Source organism: Eupeodes corollae, chromosome 1, assembly GCF_945859685.1.
Source record: "Eupeodes corollae chromosome 1, idEupCoro1.1, whole genome shotgun sequence".
Lineage (NCBI taxonomy): Eukaryota > Metazoa > Arthropoda > Insecta > Diptera > Syrphidae > Eupeodes > Eupeodes corollae.
This window is the reverse complement of record NC_079147.1, coordinates 19,280,870-19,299,807: the sequence shown is the minus strand read 5'-3', so window position 1 is coordinate 19,299,807 and position 18,938 is coordinate 19,280,870. Positions and strand designations below refer to the sequence as shown.

General features: G+C 29.4%; 2 protein-coding genes across 9 annotated transcripts in view; one reads left to right on the top strand and one right to left on the bottom strand.

The window, feature by feature from the left end:
- The first annotated feature begins 6,801 nt into the window (after positions 1-6,801).
- On the top strand, positions 6,802-9,059 carry LOC129939684 (sodium-independent sulfate anion transporter-like). The gene is made up of 5 exons (XM_056047793.1): positions 6,802-7,221; positions 7,279-8,071; positions 8,130-8,432; positions 8,496-8,641; positions 8,703-9,059. The coding sequence occupies exons 1-5, from the start codon at positions 6,916-6,918 to the stop codon at positions 9,042-9,044; spliced, it is 1,890 nt and encodes a 629-aa protein (XP_055903768.1). The 5' UTR covers positions 6,802-6,915; the 3' UTR covers positions 9,045-9,059.
- Positions 9,060-13,621: 4,562 nt separating this feature from the next.
- The window catches only part of LOC129941912 (tropomodulin), a 233,501-nt gene continuing 228,184 nt past the window's right edge, over positions 13,622-18,938 (bottom strand). For all 8 annotated transcript variants that reach the window (XR_008780943.1, XR_008780942.1, XR_008780944.1 and 5 more), the window contains one exon: positions 13,622-15,250. Coding sequence is in view for 1 of the 8 variants with exons in the window: in XM_056050680.1 (XP_055906655.1) it covers positions 15,186-15,250 (65 nt within the window). In the remaining 7 variants the exon portion in view is untranslated. The remainder of the gene's footprint in view (positions 15,251-18,938) is intronic.

Sequence of the window (18,938 nt, the reverse complement as noted above, 5' to 3'; positions counted from 1 at the left end):
GACATGCCTTACATAGAAAAAAAAAACTGCTAGATACTGTAAATACTGCTAGATAATGGTAATGTGCATGAGTTTACCATTTATATTCATTGTTTTAATCCAATTTTCTTCAGCTGTCTGAACACATCAAATCAAAATTTGAAAACGCTTTTTTAATATTATAAATTTTGATCCGAAACACTTTTAAATTGTTAAAATTCACAACAAAAAAGGGTGTCCACACAACCAAAAAAATAATTGCAAATTTGCACGAATAGTTTCCTGACCGTGTTGTTTTCCAAAAAGTTGATCCCCTTTAGATACCGAAATCTTGTGATGTAACGCCTTTTGACTTATGTTTTTAAAGACACGTGGTCTCTATACCTATGCTCAAAAATCTATTTAAGATATTAAAAATGTAATCCGTGAAACTATCGAGAGCCATAAAGTGGCTGCAACTTATATCGTTTTCTTTTGTTAGGGACTAGTTATAGCTATCATTGGTTTTTATCATTGAAACCAATCATCGGAATTTTGTTGACAGGTTTGTTATAGCTTTCATTTAAAATTTCTGTGTCAAATGTCACAAATTTCCTGATATTAATCAAGCAAGGTCAGAGTTGATCATTTACACTAAAATGGACAAGTGGGAATAAACATAAAAAGGCACGTTTTCAGTGGAACTATTTTGTTCTAAAATGTGAAAGTAACAACAAGTTGCTTATTGAAAACGATTTCATTATTGAAAATTTATAAAGAACTGCGTTAAATAATTTACATACATTTTTACTAAAAATTTAAAATTCATTATCTCTATTTTAATACTAAAAAGTTAACTTTCTTAATCGCTTTTAAATCTCGAATCAAATTTTTCATTGATTACTACCAATAATAGCTATAACTAGCGCTCCAATGGTATAATTTCCTTATAATAAAACAAAATATCCTTTAAATTGTCTTTAAACATAATTAAGATTGGGGAACTTATTATAGCTTAGAATAAGCATTGTGTGAAGGACCCATCTTTCAATTCAAAGTTGTTATTAAACGTTGGACCAAAGTGTTTTGCATGGTGATACAGGATTATGAAAATTATAATTGTTTACTCTTTTATTTCAGTGTAGCGATTGATTTGTTTGCTAGATTTTTAAAGAATGAATCAATATAGTTGATGCTATTTGTGTCTTAGAGAGTGTTATCATTCAAGTGCCTATACTGATAAAATGTTATTACCAAATTTTAGTTTAATCATATACCTATCCAAAAAAAGAAAAGAAAGAAAGTTAAAATCAAAGCTTAGGTACCTGCATGCCATTTATTCAATAAAAAAAACACAGTAGATAGTTGTTAATTCCATTTGTTTGATGAAGGCTATAAACCATTGCGAAAAAATGTGTTCCTAAGTGTTTATGTACAAATTGGTTTGTGTTTTCATTGATAAATTCCTCTAAAAAACAGAAATGTGTGAGCAAATAATGATAAGTGAAAGTTTTTGTTTTTAATTGATAACGCAAAGATAAAACAACATGACGGAAGTAATGCGGCTGTCTTCCTTAATTACTAAAAACACAAAAATTAAATCAAAATTTAAGAAAAGAGCAAATAAATAAAATTTGCTGGTATTTTATCTTGTCTAAAATTTGCTTGCATCTTGTGTACAATTTGCAAAGGAAAGAAATAAACATGTTATCAAGAATTGTAGACAAGTAAACAAATAATGGACTATTTTTTCAGTTTTGTTTTTAGTGTTTTAAAAAAGAGTATTTTTCTAAAATACTTGAAATCTGTTAACAAAATTAAAATATTTAGTGGTTTTAAGAATTATTTTCATGTTAGTTTTTGGATACATAGTTATTTTTTTTTCAAAATTATTTATAAATTTTAAGAAAAATGTTAAGTAATTTTTTTAATAAATACTTCTTCATCCCCTGTTTCAAGCAAATACATAGGAAAATTTGTAGTCGGTATCCGAAACTTTAGGAGTCGTTATTCTCACTTTAGTAGGCTTACTTTCTTTGTGGTTTTACTGTTTCGACGTGAGATTACGAGTTGGTTCAAGCAATCCAAATTCAGATTCACTGTAGATATAAACGTGTCTATAGAATAACTTACTCTTATAATCTATAGCACAATTTTTTGAGAAAAATAAGCTCGCCTATTAAGAAAGAGACGTTTTCTTAAAAAAGGAAGGAGGTGTGATGGGAACCACAGTTATAACTTCTCCCCGTGTCTGTCTGTCGATTTTTCGTAGACTTTAATAAAGAATTATTAAAATATTTTGTGTGGGATAAATATAAATTTGAAGACAATATCTTTCTTCGTTTTCATAATACATATATATATTTTTTTACCAGTTTTCTATTGCTTTTGTAAATGCTCGTATTTTGTTTAAAAAGTTGGCAGTTGAATTTTTTGAAATTTAATACAACATACCAACAATATTTTGCATATGATGAAATATTTTGATTTCAAAATCTATTTTTGTTAACAAGATTTTTAGTCTAAAACCAATTTCTCCCAATTTTATTAGCATTTCTTGAAAGTTTTTAATCCTTATATAAAAAACTACTGATTTTATTTTTCTAAGACAAATTAACACAGAATGAAATCATTTTGAAGTTAATACCATCATTAAATTATGAAATATCGAGGATCGAATACCATTTTTTACCAAGTTTTATTAAGATATTTTTAGGTTTTATTTTTTTCTAAAAATGAAGCTGAATGTTTAAAATAAAAAATTGTATATGATAAAATTAGTTTGAAACCAATATCTTAAATTTTTGAAAAGATATTTGAGTCAAAAATCAATTTTTACTATATCTAGTAATTTTCTTTTTAGGTTTTTGTTTTTTTTTTGTAAAAAAAATTTTAATTTCGATTTTTCTCAAAATTTCAATTAAATTATTTTGGAGATAAAGTCATTTTTTTAATATATAGTGTTTGTTTAATTGGGCTTTAATGATCAATATTCTTGATGCAATTAATAAAAAACTAATTCATCTCATGTTACCCGACGTTTCGCTGGCTATTTTCAAGCTTTTTCAAGGGATTTTTTTTTTAATTTATTAGTTTTGAGTTATCTGTTGAAAAGTTTAATAAAAAGATAAATAAACGAAAAATTTTAAATAATGGAATAAAAACACAACAAAGTTAAAACTCGTCATTTTTTGTTAGTAAAATAATCGAGGTGAGAACTATCTTTTTAATTTTTTTTTAAATTTTAAAAGAAACCGTTTAATGAATTTATTTAAAATTATATCAGTTTGATTTTAATTTAATTTAAGTCGATAGCGTTTTTCGTTCGTAAAATATTTTCCGTTAACCAAAATTTTCACTTTTTTTTAAATTGGTATATAACAAAAACTACACACTCAATATTTTCAAAAGTCCTTTTTGTATAACAAAATTTGTTTGAAGTCGATGTCTCTACTAGTTCTTAAGATATGGACGACGAAAAATGGTACCCCGAACGAACGTTCTCTCTCTAAATATCTTTTATGTAGACCATAGGGACTTTGAAACGTTGAGAAATGTTAAAATTTTCAATTCAACTAATCGACCGATAACAATAGTTTCCTGAAGGAATTACTAAGTCGGAATCTCAAAAATATTTAAGTGCACATAAAAATGAAAAGAAGAGCTTTCTTCGCATTTTTATATTTCCTACATTACATCGGGTTTTCTATAATTGGGACTAGAGAACTTTGAACTTAATATGTTTTTCAATGGCAATTTATTCCGTAAATTCAACACTTTTATCAGGGTAAACTACACGAGCAAAAAACTTTTAAAAATTATAACTGAATTTCTATCCAAATTTGTGAAAGGAACTTTAAGAGCGTTAACTTCGATTTTTGAACTGGCTCTAGTAGTCAAGGTCAGTGAGACAACAGTGTTGTGTTCAAAGTGTCGAAAATATCGCTGACGTACAGGCATCAGTAGCAAACACTCCAAATTCAGATTCAGTGAAAATGGCCATAGAAAAACAAACTTTTAAAATTAATGGTACGCTTTTTGGGATAAATAAGCTCGGATATATTTAAATGGAAAAGTTTTAATGAAACGAAGTTTTAGACCAAATAGAGTGACCCTTTCGATTATTACCTTCATATAGGAAATTATTGTAATCAGTCTGATTTGTTCGGGAAGTTTCTTTCGTCAGCCATAGCTCAAGAAATAATAGATTTCATATAAATTTTGTTATACAGATAATTATGCATCAGAAAGATGCAGAAAGGGCTCTCAAGAACTGGGGGGGGGGGGTTTAACATAGCATTTTTAAAAAAAAGATGAAAATGTTGGTTAACTTGAATTAAATTTGTTACTATATATTGTAGTAGTACCCGTGGCATGATGGTTAGTGCGATGGACTGTTATACGAGAAGTCTTAGGTCTTTATCCCTGACTATGCCATCTACAGTTTTTTTTACGGATAATGCCTCTTGCGAGGAATTGACAAATTCTCCAAGAGTAATTCTTGTCATGAAAAGTGCTTTCTCAAATTTGCCGTTCGGATTCGGCTTAAAACTGTAGGTTCCTTCCATCCCTGACAACAGTACTCGCACAAGGGAATGGTTGGGAGTTATCAGTCACTAGGCCTTAATTCTCAAACGAACTGTTGCGCCACCCAATTTATTATTTATTTTATTATATATTGTAACGTGATACCAAACAAATATATTTTTGGACAAAAACTCCAACTAACGGTTTTTTTACAAATTAAAAAAAAAGTTGGTAATAATTAATGTTCATCTCAAATTTTAAAACTTTTAGATTATGGCTCCTAACTTATTTTAACTAATAAAAAATATTGTTTTCAACATTCGCAAAAATTTTGCGAAAAACCGTATTGAGAGTTTAAAAAAAACATAAACATAAAAAAAATATAAAAAGATGGTAACAAATTATTTTGGACTCAAATATCTTTTCAAAACTTTGAAATATTGGCTTGAAACTAATTGTATCAATTAAAAATATGGTTGTGAACATTCAGTTAAATTTTGAGAAAAATCGAATTTACAGTTTTTTTTAAATATCTTTTTAAAAATTAAAAACATTGGCTTCAAACTTATTTTGTCTCACAGAAAATATTGTTTTCGACATTCAGGATTTCTTACAAGAATCAAACCGTCCGATTTTTCATAAAATATAAAAACATAGTACTCAAATTTGGTGAAAAATGATGTTTGGTTCTCTATTTCTCTTAATTAACTTCCCTTATCCGATTTGTATTTGTTTATATAAGAAATAAACATTTTTAAGAAATACTACTAAAATTGGTAAAAACAGTTTTTCGACTAAAAATGTCAATAACAAAAATATATTTTGAAATCAAATTATTTCATCATATGCAAAATATTGTTGGTAATTTTTAAATTTTGAAGAATAATTCCACTGACAACTTTTTTAACCCAACTTGACAACCTACAAACTTTTAAGCAAGATAGATCGACAGTCGGGATGGGAAGTTATCAGTATTTGTCGCATCCCAGCCTCTTTTTTGTTATATTAATTTGATACTGACAGCTGTTTTCCTTTCGAAATCTTATCATCAAGAAATCAGTTGACAATACTGCGAAATTTTGAACATTTTTGTTCAAAGTGAGTATGGCCAAAACAGTACGACCAAAGTAGTACTATTATTTAAAAAGCGAAATTTGAGCGTTCTTGAGAAACTCATATATACAGGTCTTACAAATTTGGAATGAATAACTTCATAGCTAGGCAAAATAGCCACTCAAAGGATGTTGTCTTTGGTTTTATGACACGTTTAGACAAAATCTCGGTTTTGATTTTTTGCAAATCCTTTACTTGGCCATAGCAACTATCAAGTGAGTAAAATTCTAATGTGAGATAGTCCCTAGCGGTTCCTGGTATCAAAGTTAATCTTTCAACGTAAATATCTCTAAGCAAAACAGATTAATTACTATTTGTTAATTGTGATACAGATTAACAATTCAAGACCACTTGCTCATTTTTTTTTTTGAAGTACGTTATCTTGTTTACAAAAAAGGTAGCTATGATTATTATGGAATTATTCATGCAAAACTGATTCATACGATTGCAATTAGTTAAAATATATTTTGCCAATTTTACACACCTTTTTCTCTTCTTTCGGTAAATTGCTTGAATCCTTATTTTTAATAAAAATCTAAAGAGCTTTAAATTTTCAGAAATTTGAATTTAAGGTCAAAAAATTATAATTATTTATTTATTAATTTTGGTAAAATTGATATCTTAATCCAATTTTTGAAAAACTTGAAATTTAAAACTCGAAACCCCTTAAAATTAAATTTTACGATACAACCAACATAAAGGAAAATTAATAATATTGACGCAAGCTTACTTATGGATTATAAAGTCACTTAAGATGAGTGTCAGATCGTGCCATATTTTGTGATCTGTCAGTCAAAAATCCTGTCAAATGCCATAACCTCTATCTGACAAAAAATCATATAAATTTTGAACAAAGTCAACCAAAGATTTAAACAATTGTCATAAAACTGACTGATTTTTTAGAGATTTAGAGATTTGACAGTATACCCTTAAAAGCTTCAACTGAGTCTAATTATTGCCATTTCTAAAATTACTGTTTATCCAATCATCTTTTTTGTTAGTCAAATGCATTTTGGAAGTAATTTTAACTGGTACAATTGTTAAACTTGGAATGTGCTTCAAACAACCCCTAAAAGCTTCTTTGATAAGGCTACAATGAATGAAGATGAAATTATCTTTGTGATCTTTCTTATCTCTCCATCACTGTAACTGACTGACAAGATTTTATCTAAATTAAATTTTCAACATGACTCCCGAAAATATTTCCGCAGTACGTATCTTAAAGATTAGAAGTGTTTTAGGTTTATAACCGTTTGCTACCTTTAATAATAATAATTATTATATAAGACTCTACGGTACCTTCTTACAGAAGAAATAATGGAAAATTCTTCAAACAAAAAACAAATAGTATCATCAATTGAAGTTCCAGTTGACTCACAGTTCAATGGATCCACAGATTTTATACTGTCAGAAAGCCATCATGGCGAGGGTGATGGCAAGCCTGATGGCTGCTGTCATATGTGTCGTAAGAAAATGGTCTACAAGCGTTTGCCAATCTTGACATGGCTTCCAAAGTATTCAGCTGCAGATGCAATTGGAGATCTTATAGCTGGAATCACAGTTGGAATGACAGTGATTCCTCAGGGATTGGCTTATTCTAGTGTTGCAGGGTTGCCACCTGAAGTGAGTTTGAATTAAAAACCTTTGTTTTAACACCGAATACTTATCTTTCATTTGAAGTTTGGTCTTTATGGATCTTTCATGGGCTGTTTGGTTTATGTTGTCTTGGGATCCTGCAAAGATAGTACAATTGGATCAACAGCTGTCGCATCACTCCTGGTTGGCCAATCTTCAGAAGGAGTCTGGCAAAGGGCAGTTCTTCTAACCTTCCTAACCGGATTGATTGAGATCGCGATGGGTGTCTTACATCTGGGATTCTTGGTAGACTTTGTCTCGGGACCCGTGAATTCTGGTTTCACAAGTGCTGTCGCTTTAATCATCCTTACGTCACAAATGAAAAATTTGTTAAATGTCAAAGCGACGGGCAGCACATTTGTAAAAATGTGGGCGTCAGTACTGCAAAACATCACTAAGTCCCACATATCTGACACATGTCTGGGACTGAGTTCCATAACATTTCTATTGACATTTCGATGGATTGGAGGCTTGAGGGTTGGCCCAAAGGATAGGAATCTACAGACTTGCAAACAGAAGTTCATAAACAAGTGTCTTTGGATTATGGGAATTTCAAGGAATGGAGTTCTGGTGATTGCTTCCGCCTTGATTGGATGGTATTTGGATCGTATTGGTAACCAATATTTTACTCTTATCGGAGCGATTCCACAAGGAGTTCCAAGGTTTTCACTGCCTCCATTCTCAATACCTGAAATCCGTGGAAATGGTACAAATGGAGAAGAGATCATTATTCAACAGGGAGAGACTTTCTCAGAGATGATAGGTCACATTGGATCAGGATTGGTGGTGGTTCCTTTGATTGCTCTACTGGAAAATATATCAGTTTGCAAGGCTTTTGGTAAGTAATCTAAATTTATTGGTAATACTATCGATTCAAAGTTTTTGTATTTTTTCAGCAACTAGTAAGCCAATTGATGCCACTCAAGAACTCTTCGCTATGGGCTTCTCAAACATCGGCAACTCATTCTTCCAGGGCTATCGGGCAAATGGTGGACTAGCAAGATCAGCTGTCAACAATGCCAGTGGTGTTCGAACTCCGATGTCCAATCTTTACATTGGATCGATTGTGATATTGGCCTTGACCTTCTTGACACCGTATTTCTATTACATTCCAAAAGCGACTTTAGCTGCTGTCATCATAGCAGCTGTCATTTTTATGATCCAATATAATGTGATTGTTCCAATGTGGAGAAGCAAAAGTAAGATTTTTAACTTTAAGCTCGCTTGAGTTGTGATAAACTGCTCTTCTTTTTGTTTTTAAGAAATTGATCTGATCCCAGGATTTGGAGCATTTTTCGCTTGTTTGATTTTGCCACTTCAAATTGGAATCTTTGTGGGAATTGGTATAAATATGGTCTTTATTTTATACTACTCAGCTCGACCAAAAGTCAATCTCAATACCTTAGAGGTAAGAGATCAATGATTTTTAAAGTTAACAATGTGTTTTAATAGCTACTATTTCTTTGTAGACTTCCAGCGGTCAGACATTCTTGATGTTTACACCTGATCGTTGTTTGATATTCCCATCGGTGGAGTTTGTTCGAAATGTCATTAATAAATCTGGAATGAAGACTAATGTTCCAGTTGTTGTTGATTGTACCTATGTTTATGGTGCTGATTTTACAGCTGCCAAGGCTGTTGCGATGATGGTTAAGGACTTTGATTCGAGACATCAAAAAATAATTTTTTATAATTTGAAACCAAGTGTTTCACAAGTTTTCGAAGGTTTAAATAATAATTTAATTTTGTGTTATAGTAAGTCAGATTTGGAACTTGAATTGACTAAGGAGAAATATGTTGAAGCTCCTTAAAGTTTTGATTTATTCGAATTTAAAATTACTATACTTTTAAAGATAATAAAAGAGTACAAATACAATGTCTTCAAATAAAAACTTTCCTTTTTTTATTTTATTTTCAAGATATCTACAACTTTTTTGTTGGGCAAACTAAAAGAATGGTGGTACACAAAGGTTAAATGTTAAAGGCCGATGCTAATTATGAATAAAATAGAAATTGTTAAGAAAATCAGTGTCATTTCTTTTTCTCTCCATCCGAGAAACATTTTCGATTACTATTAATGCGCAAAATTTTCTATTCATTTAGCACTTGAATTGTTGTTGACTTATCGACGTATATCGTTTCTTTCAAATAAGCCCTAAAGAAAATAGTTCAACGTTGTCAAATCACATGTTTTTGGAGACAACCCTGCGCTGCCGTTGAATTTGTCGCGTAAAGTACCCCCATGTTTTCTTTAGTTTTGTAGCAAGTGCCACCGTACTGTTAAAACCACATATCGTGCACATCCATATCTTCCAATTCTGGCCATAAGAAGTTTGTTATCATTTCAAGATAGCAAACACTGTTCACAGTACCTGCCTGACGGAAAAAACGCGGCCCGATGGCACCGCCAGTCAATCTTTGTGGGTACATTGTTATTATTCGCTAATCCACTGAGGAGAAAATGTGCTTTACCACTGAAGGTGATTTTCTGTGAAAATGGATCATCCAGTTTTGCCATTTCTTGTCACCATTCTGACCATTGATGAAGCTTGAAATGATCAAGATAATTTAGTTCTTAATTCGCATGCACCTTGTAATCGTGTAAATGGAAGTGTTTATGCATAATGCTCATGAACGAATAGCGTATGAGGTACAATTGTTGGGCCCGACGATTTGATGTGGACGGTACTTAACCAACACTATCGCGAACAGCAGACATATTTTCTGCAATACAAGCTGAACGACAATGTACTGGTGTTTTCACATTTCGTACTAACCCCGTTTGCACGATTTGATTGTAAGCACATTATAAGACGAATAAATTGACCCAAAAAATCACTAAGTGCACGATATACTATTTGATTTGAATGCCCATTTTCATAATAAGCCTAAATAACTTTAACGCGTTGCACGATTGTGTATCTTTTCAGGGTTCAAATTGAATTAGTTTTAAATTGATAAATGTCAAATGAAATTCAGAAAAAAGAATTGAACCAATGATGCCTTCTCCACGCTTTGCTTTAATCCAATCCAAAAAATCAATCTTTGTGCATCATTTCAATCAATACATGTCTTGAATAATTGGAGGCGTTGGAAGGAGGCTAATAAGTCCAAACCGCATTTTCCAGAATTTTAGTAGACATCCATTCAAGTTTCTCAAAAATCTTGCTATCCGGTAAGTTTTTGTTAAAATAACGCTCATAATGTCAATTTTCTTAAGAACTTTTCTTATAAATATGAATATGCTTTCATGTACACATTTTTAGATTTAAATTTATCAAATATTTGGTCAATATTTGACTTCCATTTTTGGATGACAAAATTGTCCGTTATGTCAATAAATTCCAAAAAAGTCGTCGATTTCGCTATATTTTTTTCAAAGAAGACCAATTAAATAAATATTTTTACTGCTGTCTATACTTCTCTATGGAACCCAAATCAAAACTTCAAACACAAAATTTTAAAGTTTGGTCGCAAATTATCAATTTATTGTTCATTAAAAAGAAAACAAATGGTAATAACAGGGTAGCTCAGAATTTCAAGTTTGACGATTCACATCATTTGTTTATTTAAATTTTATAACAAATGGTTTTCTAATAACAGAATATTGCGCTTTTTGACAAAAGTCATATTTTGACCATTAACACCATTACTTAAAATGAAGTTATTAAAAATCACAACTATTCTACCAACCATCTTATCGGTGGGAAATAGTAAAACTGGTGATCAAAGTTATCTATTGAAAGAATTGAATATTGTGAAGAAATTTAACCGTGTGCCGACGCACGAATTACTATTACTGAGAATATTGCTAATGTAGACCGTTGTGTTGACCAGAAAACTCAATTGTGTCAATTCTTCGTCGATCTTTAGGCATTCCAGTGACATCTAGCCATCTTAACAGTTCCACACGTAGTTCGTTGATCAGCGGAAAGTTTGTGTTCAACTCGTACAGTTCATGGTTGTATTGTCTCCGTCAGGTGTTATTTTGCCGATTAATACAAATTGGTCCATAGATCTGCCTTAGAGAGGATCCATGCTTCTGCACCATACAGCATGACCGAGATAATCAGTTTTGTACAACGTCTCCTTGGTGCTTCTGCGATGGAATTTGACGCTCGTCCTCATTAATGACAAGACCTACATATATCGTTCGCTTCATTCTCGAACTGCTTGTTTCGTTCTTCCCATCATGTCGAAGTCATATGCGAAACCAAAATACTGTTTGGATTATTAAAAGAAGTTGCCATGCTCATATTGGTCGTGAAATTGCGCACAACTCTATCAAGAACAATAATGAAACGAAGACAGCGCTTTGTCGTCGCCTTGTCGTTAAACTCTGGTGTACACTGTTGAGTTTCCTAAAATTTAGACGCAGCAGTGAGCAATCTCCAACTTCATTCTGATAAGGCGTATCAGCTTGGCAGGAATACTAAAACTTGAAATGTTCCTGTTGACCCTGTCGTAGATTGATTAAGAGGTGATGTATATCTATGTTTTCCTGGATCTTCGCAACGGTTTGGTGTAGAGAACAATTTTTTTTGATTGTGATGACAGCCTAAGGCCACACTTGTAAGTGTCAAATGGCTTGAGAAGTTCACATATAATACACTTGACAGGATCTTGTAGTAGAGAAGTCTACTACTTTTTTTAGGGATCGGGCAAATATTTCATCTCGTCGCTGATACCTTCATTCGACCACATTTTGGCTTCAAGCGTGTATATGCACTTTACTAAATCATCTCTGGTGTACTTGAAAAATTCCGCCTGCAGCCCATCATCATCATCAGCTTTTTTTAAATTCAAAAAGGGATAAATCTTTTCCGAATTTGTTCAAGTCTTCATATATGAATGGAGTAGTTACGTGACCACACTACATAATTATATTCAAGTATAGGTCTTCTAATTAACAAAGAGAAGTTTAAGTGTCAAAAATTGGCGACCGAATCCCCTTTTAATTCTAGGATCATATTAGCTTTCCTAAGTTTTTAGTTTTAATGCTTATTATAAGTTAACTTTGGATCAAGAATATATAACCCCTAGATCAGAAAACACAGTGACGTTACTTAAAGGATATGTATCAAATGTATAATTAATGTTAAATGAAACTTTTTTGTGTATAAAACTCATGGTTACACTTGTCAATATTTAAAACGAGACGATTTTTAATCTTCTGGAACAAATAAACATAAATAAGTAGATTTTATACTTTTGGAAAGCTTAATATCATTAGCTTAAATTAATAAGGACGATAGCATTGTTTGTGATCGAAACCAAGTTTACAAGAGATACAACACTGTATATTTTTTTTATAAATACGATAAGATCCAATTTAAAATTTGTTAAAACATTGATTGTTTAGCTTACAAATTAAGGCACTGTGGGACAACTTATGAAAGTTTTTACTAAAATCAGTAAATACACAATCGACTTGTCCATGTTTTTCAAAAATATCTAAACCAAAGGACGTAAAGTTGAAGAACTTGGTAACTGTAGATCTTATTTTGACGAAACCATGCTGATTATAACATATAATTGAAGTACATTAGAGAAAATACATCAGTCATTGCATAAAATAGATTCGAACAGTTTCGGTATCACAGATTCTTTAGCTATGAGTCAATAGTTCATACTTAACTTTTATGAAGTTTCTTGTGCACAGTTCCAATTAATGCACTTTTCACGATATTAGAAAAAAACGAACTTTTTCAGGACTTATTAAAGAGAAAAAATAACAGAAATGATAAATAAGCAACACATTTTTTAAGATGGAGGATGGTAAACCCTGAGGCCCTGGACTTAAAACACTTATCCAATTTCATGACACTCTGCACAACAGTATCTTCGATTGTTTTAAAATTAATTGAATTCAAGTGAGGAAAATATACATCAGATAAAGAAGAGGGAATTGCTGTCATCGTTTGCACCCATCAAATCTTCTTTATAGAAGCTTGCAAACATGTTTACGATAACCTTAGGGTCATCATAACTATTTGACGATGAATTTAAGTTACCACTAATTTTTACAATTTAAAAATTTTTAGAAACTATCTGCATTTGATTTACGGTCACTTTCTATTTTAGAAATATAAATTACATATAAAGAATATGTAAATAGTCGTTTTGAATTGAAAAATTTCATATTCTTGTCATAGGACATCAAAACAAATTCTATGTCTTTCCTGAACTCCCAATTTGTTCTTTAAAGATACGTTTAGTAATAATGTATTAAACTGTCAATGTTGCGTTTAATGGTTTTCATTTTTAAATTTAAAAAATTCAAACTTGGAATACAATTAAAGAACAAGTGCTTCTTTTAATCTTTTAAGACCAAAAGCTGTGAATTTTTTTCTTTTCCTTCTTTTCATTAAATAAAAACACTTTCCAATTATTTTCTCTCTCTTTATTATAATAATAAATCATTTCTGTGTGTGTTTGTGTTTTGCTGTAGTGTGTGTAATTTTATAAACTCTCGTACATAATGTCATCATTTTACATACGTTACATTTTTTAATATTTTCTTCCTTCTACAATTATTATTATTTTGTTACACTAAACTCTTTCTCTTGTTAAGTTTATTATTATTTTTTTTAAATTTGTTCTTAAAATCATTTATAATTCATTAAAAACTAAATATGCAATAAAATCATTTTGCTCTTTTACAATAGTTTAATTAATTTAACAATGAAAAAAACACATGATTTTTTTGTTTATACACAATTGTTTTTTTGTTTGTTTGTTTGTTTTTTTTTTTTTTAAACTATAGCAAAAATGTGTAATAATTAATTATAATATTGTAAAAAGCTTTTCCAAAGTCTCTCAAATTGTATTTTCAAATAATAATTATAATATAATAAAAAATTGTTAAAAAGGTCTATTTTTATTTTACATAATTGTTTCTTTTATTTTTTTTATATTTTTTGTTTGTTTATATTTTACATTATGTTTAAGGAAATTATTTTGAATTAAAATGAAACAAAGACAAGAAAAAAAAAATACAAAATTAAAATGTTATTAATGTTTGCCATTCCCAGCGATACTTCTTAAGCCTACTTATTAGCATCATTATCTTTTGTCTTTTTCATCATCCAAGAAAACTTTACAATACATAATAATTATAACGGTTAATTAGATTTATTTTATTAATTATGATTACGATGATTGGATTATTTTTTGTGGATCAAATTATTACAAAGTACAAATATTTAAAATGTAAAACACTTATTAGGTTATTTTTATTTTAAGCTTGATACCAGACAAATTGCTAATGAAAATTGTTTACAATATTTTTAGTTTAATTGTTAATTAAAAATTAAGCACATTTTTTTTCGCCAATTTAATTTTTGTTTTTTTTTTGCCCTATTAAGACAGCATAAAATTTAAATAAAAAACAAATTGAAAAAAAACAATGTGTGGTTAGTAATAAAATAATTATTATTTATTTAATCAGAATAAAAACATCTAAAAGTACCCCAGTGGTTTTGGTTACGTTGGTGTTGGTATCATAGATCGAGATATCGTTGTGGCAGCGATTTGTGAATTTGAATAAAATAATTTAACATAATTTTATTAAGAATATATGAATTCAATTTGATGAAACATTTTTCTAAGTAATTTATATAATTTTATTTTATATTTTTTAGTGTTATACATTAAAATTTGTGTGTACACGAATCAATTGCATTAAGGCGACATCAAAAGACTATGATTTAACAAACATTTTTCAAAATACAAATATATAGCAATTTTAATAGTTTATAATTTTTGTTTTTTCGTCCTATACAATATTTTGTATGTGCAACAAGCTTCACAAATTTATTTTGATTCAGAAAAATTAGTCTAAAGAAACATTTTATATTTTTATTTTTAAATTAGTAATAATAATAAATACGAATAAATTTTGTGGTTTTTTGTTGTTGTTGATTGTTGAATTAATAATTTTGAATTTGTTTCTATTTTGGAAAATGACCAACAGTGTAATTTCTTGAGAAATGACCCATTCGTCTTTGACGGCCAGCTGAAATTATTTGATAGAACGAGAATTATTATTTGATATTATGACAATTAATTTAATTATATTAACAAAGCAATATTTAACAGAAAAATAAAAAATAAATAAAAGGAAATTATATAATTATTTGAATACAGAAGCCACCACCTTTGATTTTATTGCATTATTAAATAAATTAAGTAAAAAAAAACCAAAAACAAAATAATTGCAGCAAAATAATTAAATAAAAATTAAGTTTTATTATATGAATCTATGATAGTGACTTATGCCCATGTGAAAATTAAATTAACAAATTGGAATAATACTTAACGATGTATAAATATTTTGACAGTTGAATAGTTTTGTTGACAAAACGAACTAGACATAAAATTTGACGAATACTTGCACGAACAGTACCAAATTTCGACATTTATTTGTATACTTACCAATCGTTAACTAGAGAAATTTGATTACAAAATTTATATTTGAAGAATTTTCGAACCAAGTCAAATTTACCGACACCGATTAAAAAATATAACTCTTAGTACAATACAAATTTAATGCAATTAATTGATCTAGAACTACTTTTTGTATATTTTCAAGTCAGAAAAATTGGATTATTCAAGAAAAGTTCATATAATATGAACTGAGCTGTTTAAAGCATTAAGACTTAACAAATAAAGAAGGAAACTCTTTATTTACTGAAAAGAATAGAAAAGGCTTGGAAACAAAATGGAAGCCTGACAAAAACAATTTGTAAATAAACAAATATCTTTTAGGACAACAAATCAGAGAAAATCCAATTTAACATACATTTACGTGTTTATTTTCGAATAGAGATTGAAACTAAAATATTCACATTTATCAAACGCTTTTGAAATATCAAGTAAAATACCACTGGTCGGAAAAATTTGTTTTTCTTCATCAATTTTAACGTTATTAAAAGATTGAATTGTCCTGAAGGCGAATTCTAAGTTATAATTTTTTACCATATAATTTGTTTAAATATGCCTCTTTTCAAATTAAAAAAAAGTAAAATGGTGTTATAAAAGTTTAAGTAAAACACATCATTGTTCTTAAAATAAAAGCCTCATCTTATAGATACATGTTTTAATAAATTATCTCAATGCGTTGCCGGACTTCTAAATCGTCATTTGACTCTATGCGATGTTTTAAAAAATCTTGAAAACTATACTAAAGTGATTTTAAAAAATACTTCGCAGAGTTATTTTCACTTCGAACTTGGATTTTAATTATCTTTTTAGATTTAAAAAATACCATGTTTTAACATTTTTAAAAACTTCAAGTGATATTTATGAAATTTAGTTTACTGATTATTCATTCTTTTTTCCTTAAGAACCGTTTTGGCACAAAAGCTTTCGGTTTAAATAGACAGCTATTTCAGTCATTTTTGAAACTTTTACTAAACCAGCTAAAACTACGCCATTAAGAAGAATATATGCTCTAAATACACTAAGAATAAAGTGCGGCCATGCATTTTTGCATTGCAAGCCTTCTTTTTATAACGTATTTTTTTGATTTATTAGAGATACAATTTTAGAAACCTGACGGAATACGGTGATTTTGAAGCAGGACTTAAAATAAGGCTTTCAGAAAGTTTAATAAAATTGTAATTTTATAAATAAATAAATTTAATTGACTGAGAGGAACAAGTATAATTATCATTTATCAAAAAAGAAAGCTGAAAAACGGACCTTAATCTTTCTTTCTAACACATTTTGATTTCTTCATTGGAAGACACTGTAAGCTTTAATTGTGTTATCAATGATAAATCATTTAATTTTTGGAGGGATTTCTTAAATGATAAGTAAATATCATAAACTAAATATTAGAACAAATTATTTTTTCAAAAATATATTGAAATATTGAAAATGAGGATAATATTAAATACTCTAAATCCTTGTACTAAAATGTATAAATCTCTTAGTCACCTAGCATCAATTTCAGGTATGACTACGTAGATTGTTTTATGATATTTTAAAACTTCCGTAGACCTGAAAAGATTCAAGTTGTCTTTAAAAAACTGACTTTTTTAATCCAAACATTCTTCATTTCTTTATTTTTAACCCAATTTTAAGATTTATAACAGTTTTAAATAAAAATGTTTCAATTTTATAAAAATATAAATATTTTAATACAAACACATTTGAAATTTAGTTTGCGGTTTTGGAACTTTTAGTGCAGTTTCAATTTTAATTTTATATGTATAGCTTTTATGTTATTCTTGTATTCAATTAATTGAGTTACCATCGATATAAATTGGTCTAAAATTGTGTTAGCTAGTATTTTTTCGGATGTTTTCGAGATTTAATTCGGGAAGCAAATATTTATAAATTTTAAACATTTTTTGGTTCAGAATGATTGATACTTGAGGTGAGCCACATTTAGTTCATTACACAATTTATGATAAGTAATACAGGGTATCGTCCGCCGGGAAGGCATTCTACTATAGATACGTTGCAATTTTTAATTCAATTATTTAATAATCTAATAAAGTAACGTGTTTTAATAGTTTAAACATTTTATCAAAATCAATTATCGATTACTGTGTCTATGAGAAAGTTACATGACATTTTTGGAAGAAACAACGTGCCAACAAAACGCACTATTTATCGTGTAGTAAATGATCGCGAAGAAAGAGGGTTTGTAGGTGAAAGGCCAAATCAAAATGTGCTGCAAAAATTAGTTCTGGTTATGGAAGTGTTGAAAACAATCCTCAATTCGATGCTGTGCTCAGAAATTTGTTCTTCAAAGACCAATGTTGCACAAGTATTTGTTTTCATTTTACGCAAGAGCTTCCTTTACAAGACCATTTACAGCACCGCCGTACAAATGCCAATAGGATTTTACAGCAAACATCGATTTTAATAAAAAAATCATAATGACTAGGCACAATTTCATTTAAACAGAAATGTGAATAAACAGTATAGTCTATTCTGGGCAATGAAAAACCCTCAAATTATTCATCATTCACCTTTGCATCCATTAGAAGTTACAGTCTTTTGTTCAATTTAGTCAGGAGGAATCATTGGACCTTACTACTTTGAAAATAAAACCGTCTTAAAACGGGTGACTACGAATGGTCGGTGATATCGTGATATGATCGAAAACTTGAAGATAAACAAGGCTGTGCCACAACAAGTTATTTCAAGAAATGGTGATGTTGATTACCCTCCACGGTCCCCTAATTTGACTGTTTCGGACTTCTTTTTGTGGGGATATCTGAAAAGCAACACGTGAATTGTGTGATAATGTAATGTAAAATGTGATTTTAAGGGGTCGCATTTGCGAAACTAACAGAGGCTGACATTTACCTGATATTGTTTTATATACATAATTGTTTACACTGAATAATACATTAATCAAATACATTAATTATAAACATACAAAGTAGTATACATTTCCAGTATGTACCAAAATCACTCTCTAAAATATCTATAAAAGCTCTAAGCTTCCACAATTTCTGCCCCGTTTTCATAAATAATAACTCATTTAATTCAATATCTACTTTTTGTCTTCAGGTTAAAAAAAAGGAGATAAGAAATAAAGTTTTATATTATTAGTAGTTTTTTGAAATGTATTGTTTTAAATTTAAGAAGTTCAATATTTCATAATTGTTAGAAATTGGAAAATTGGCCACAAAATAATAATCAATGAAGCGTTAATAAACTTGAGGTTTTTACTAGAATTCATT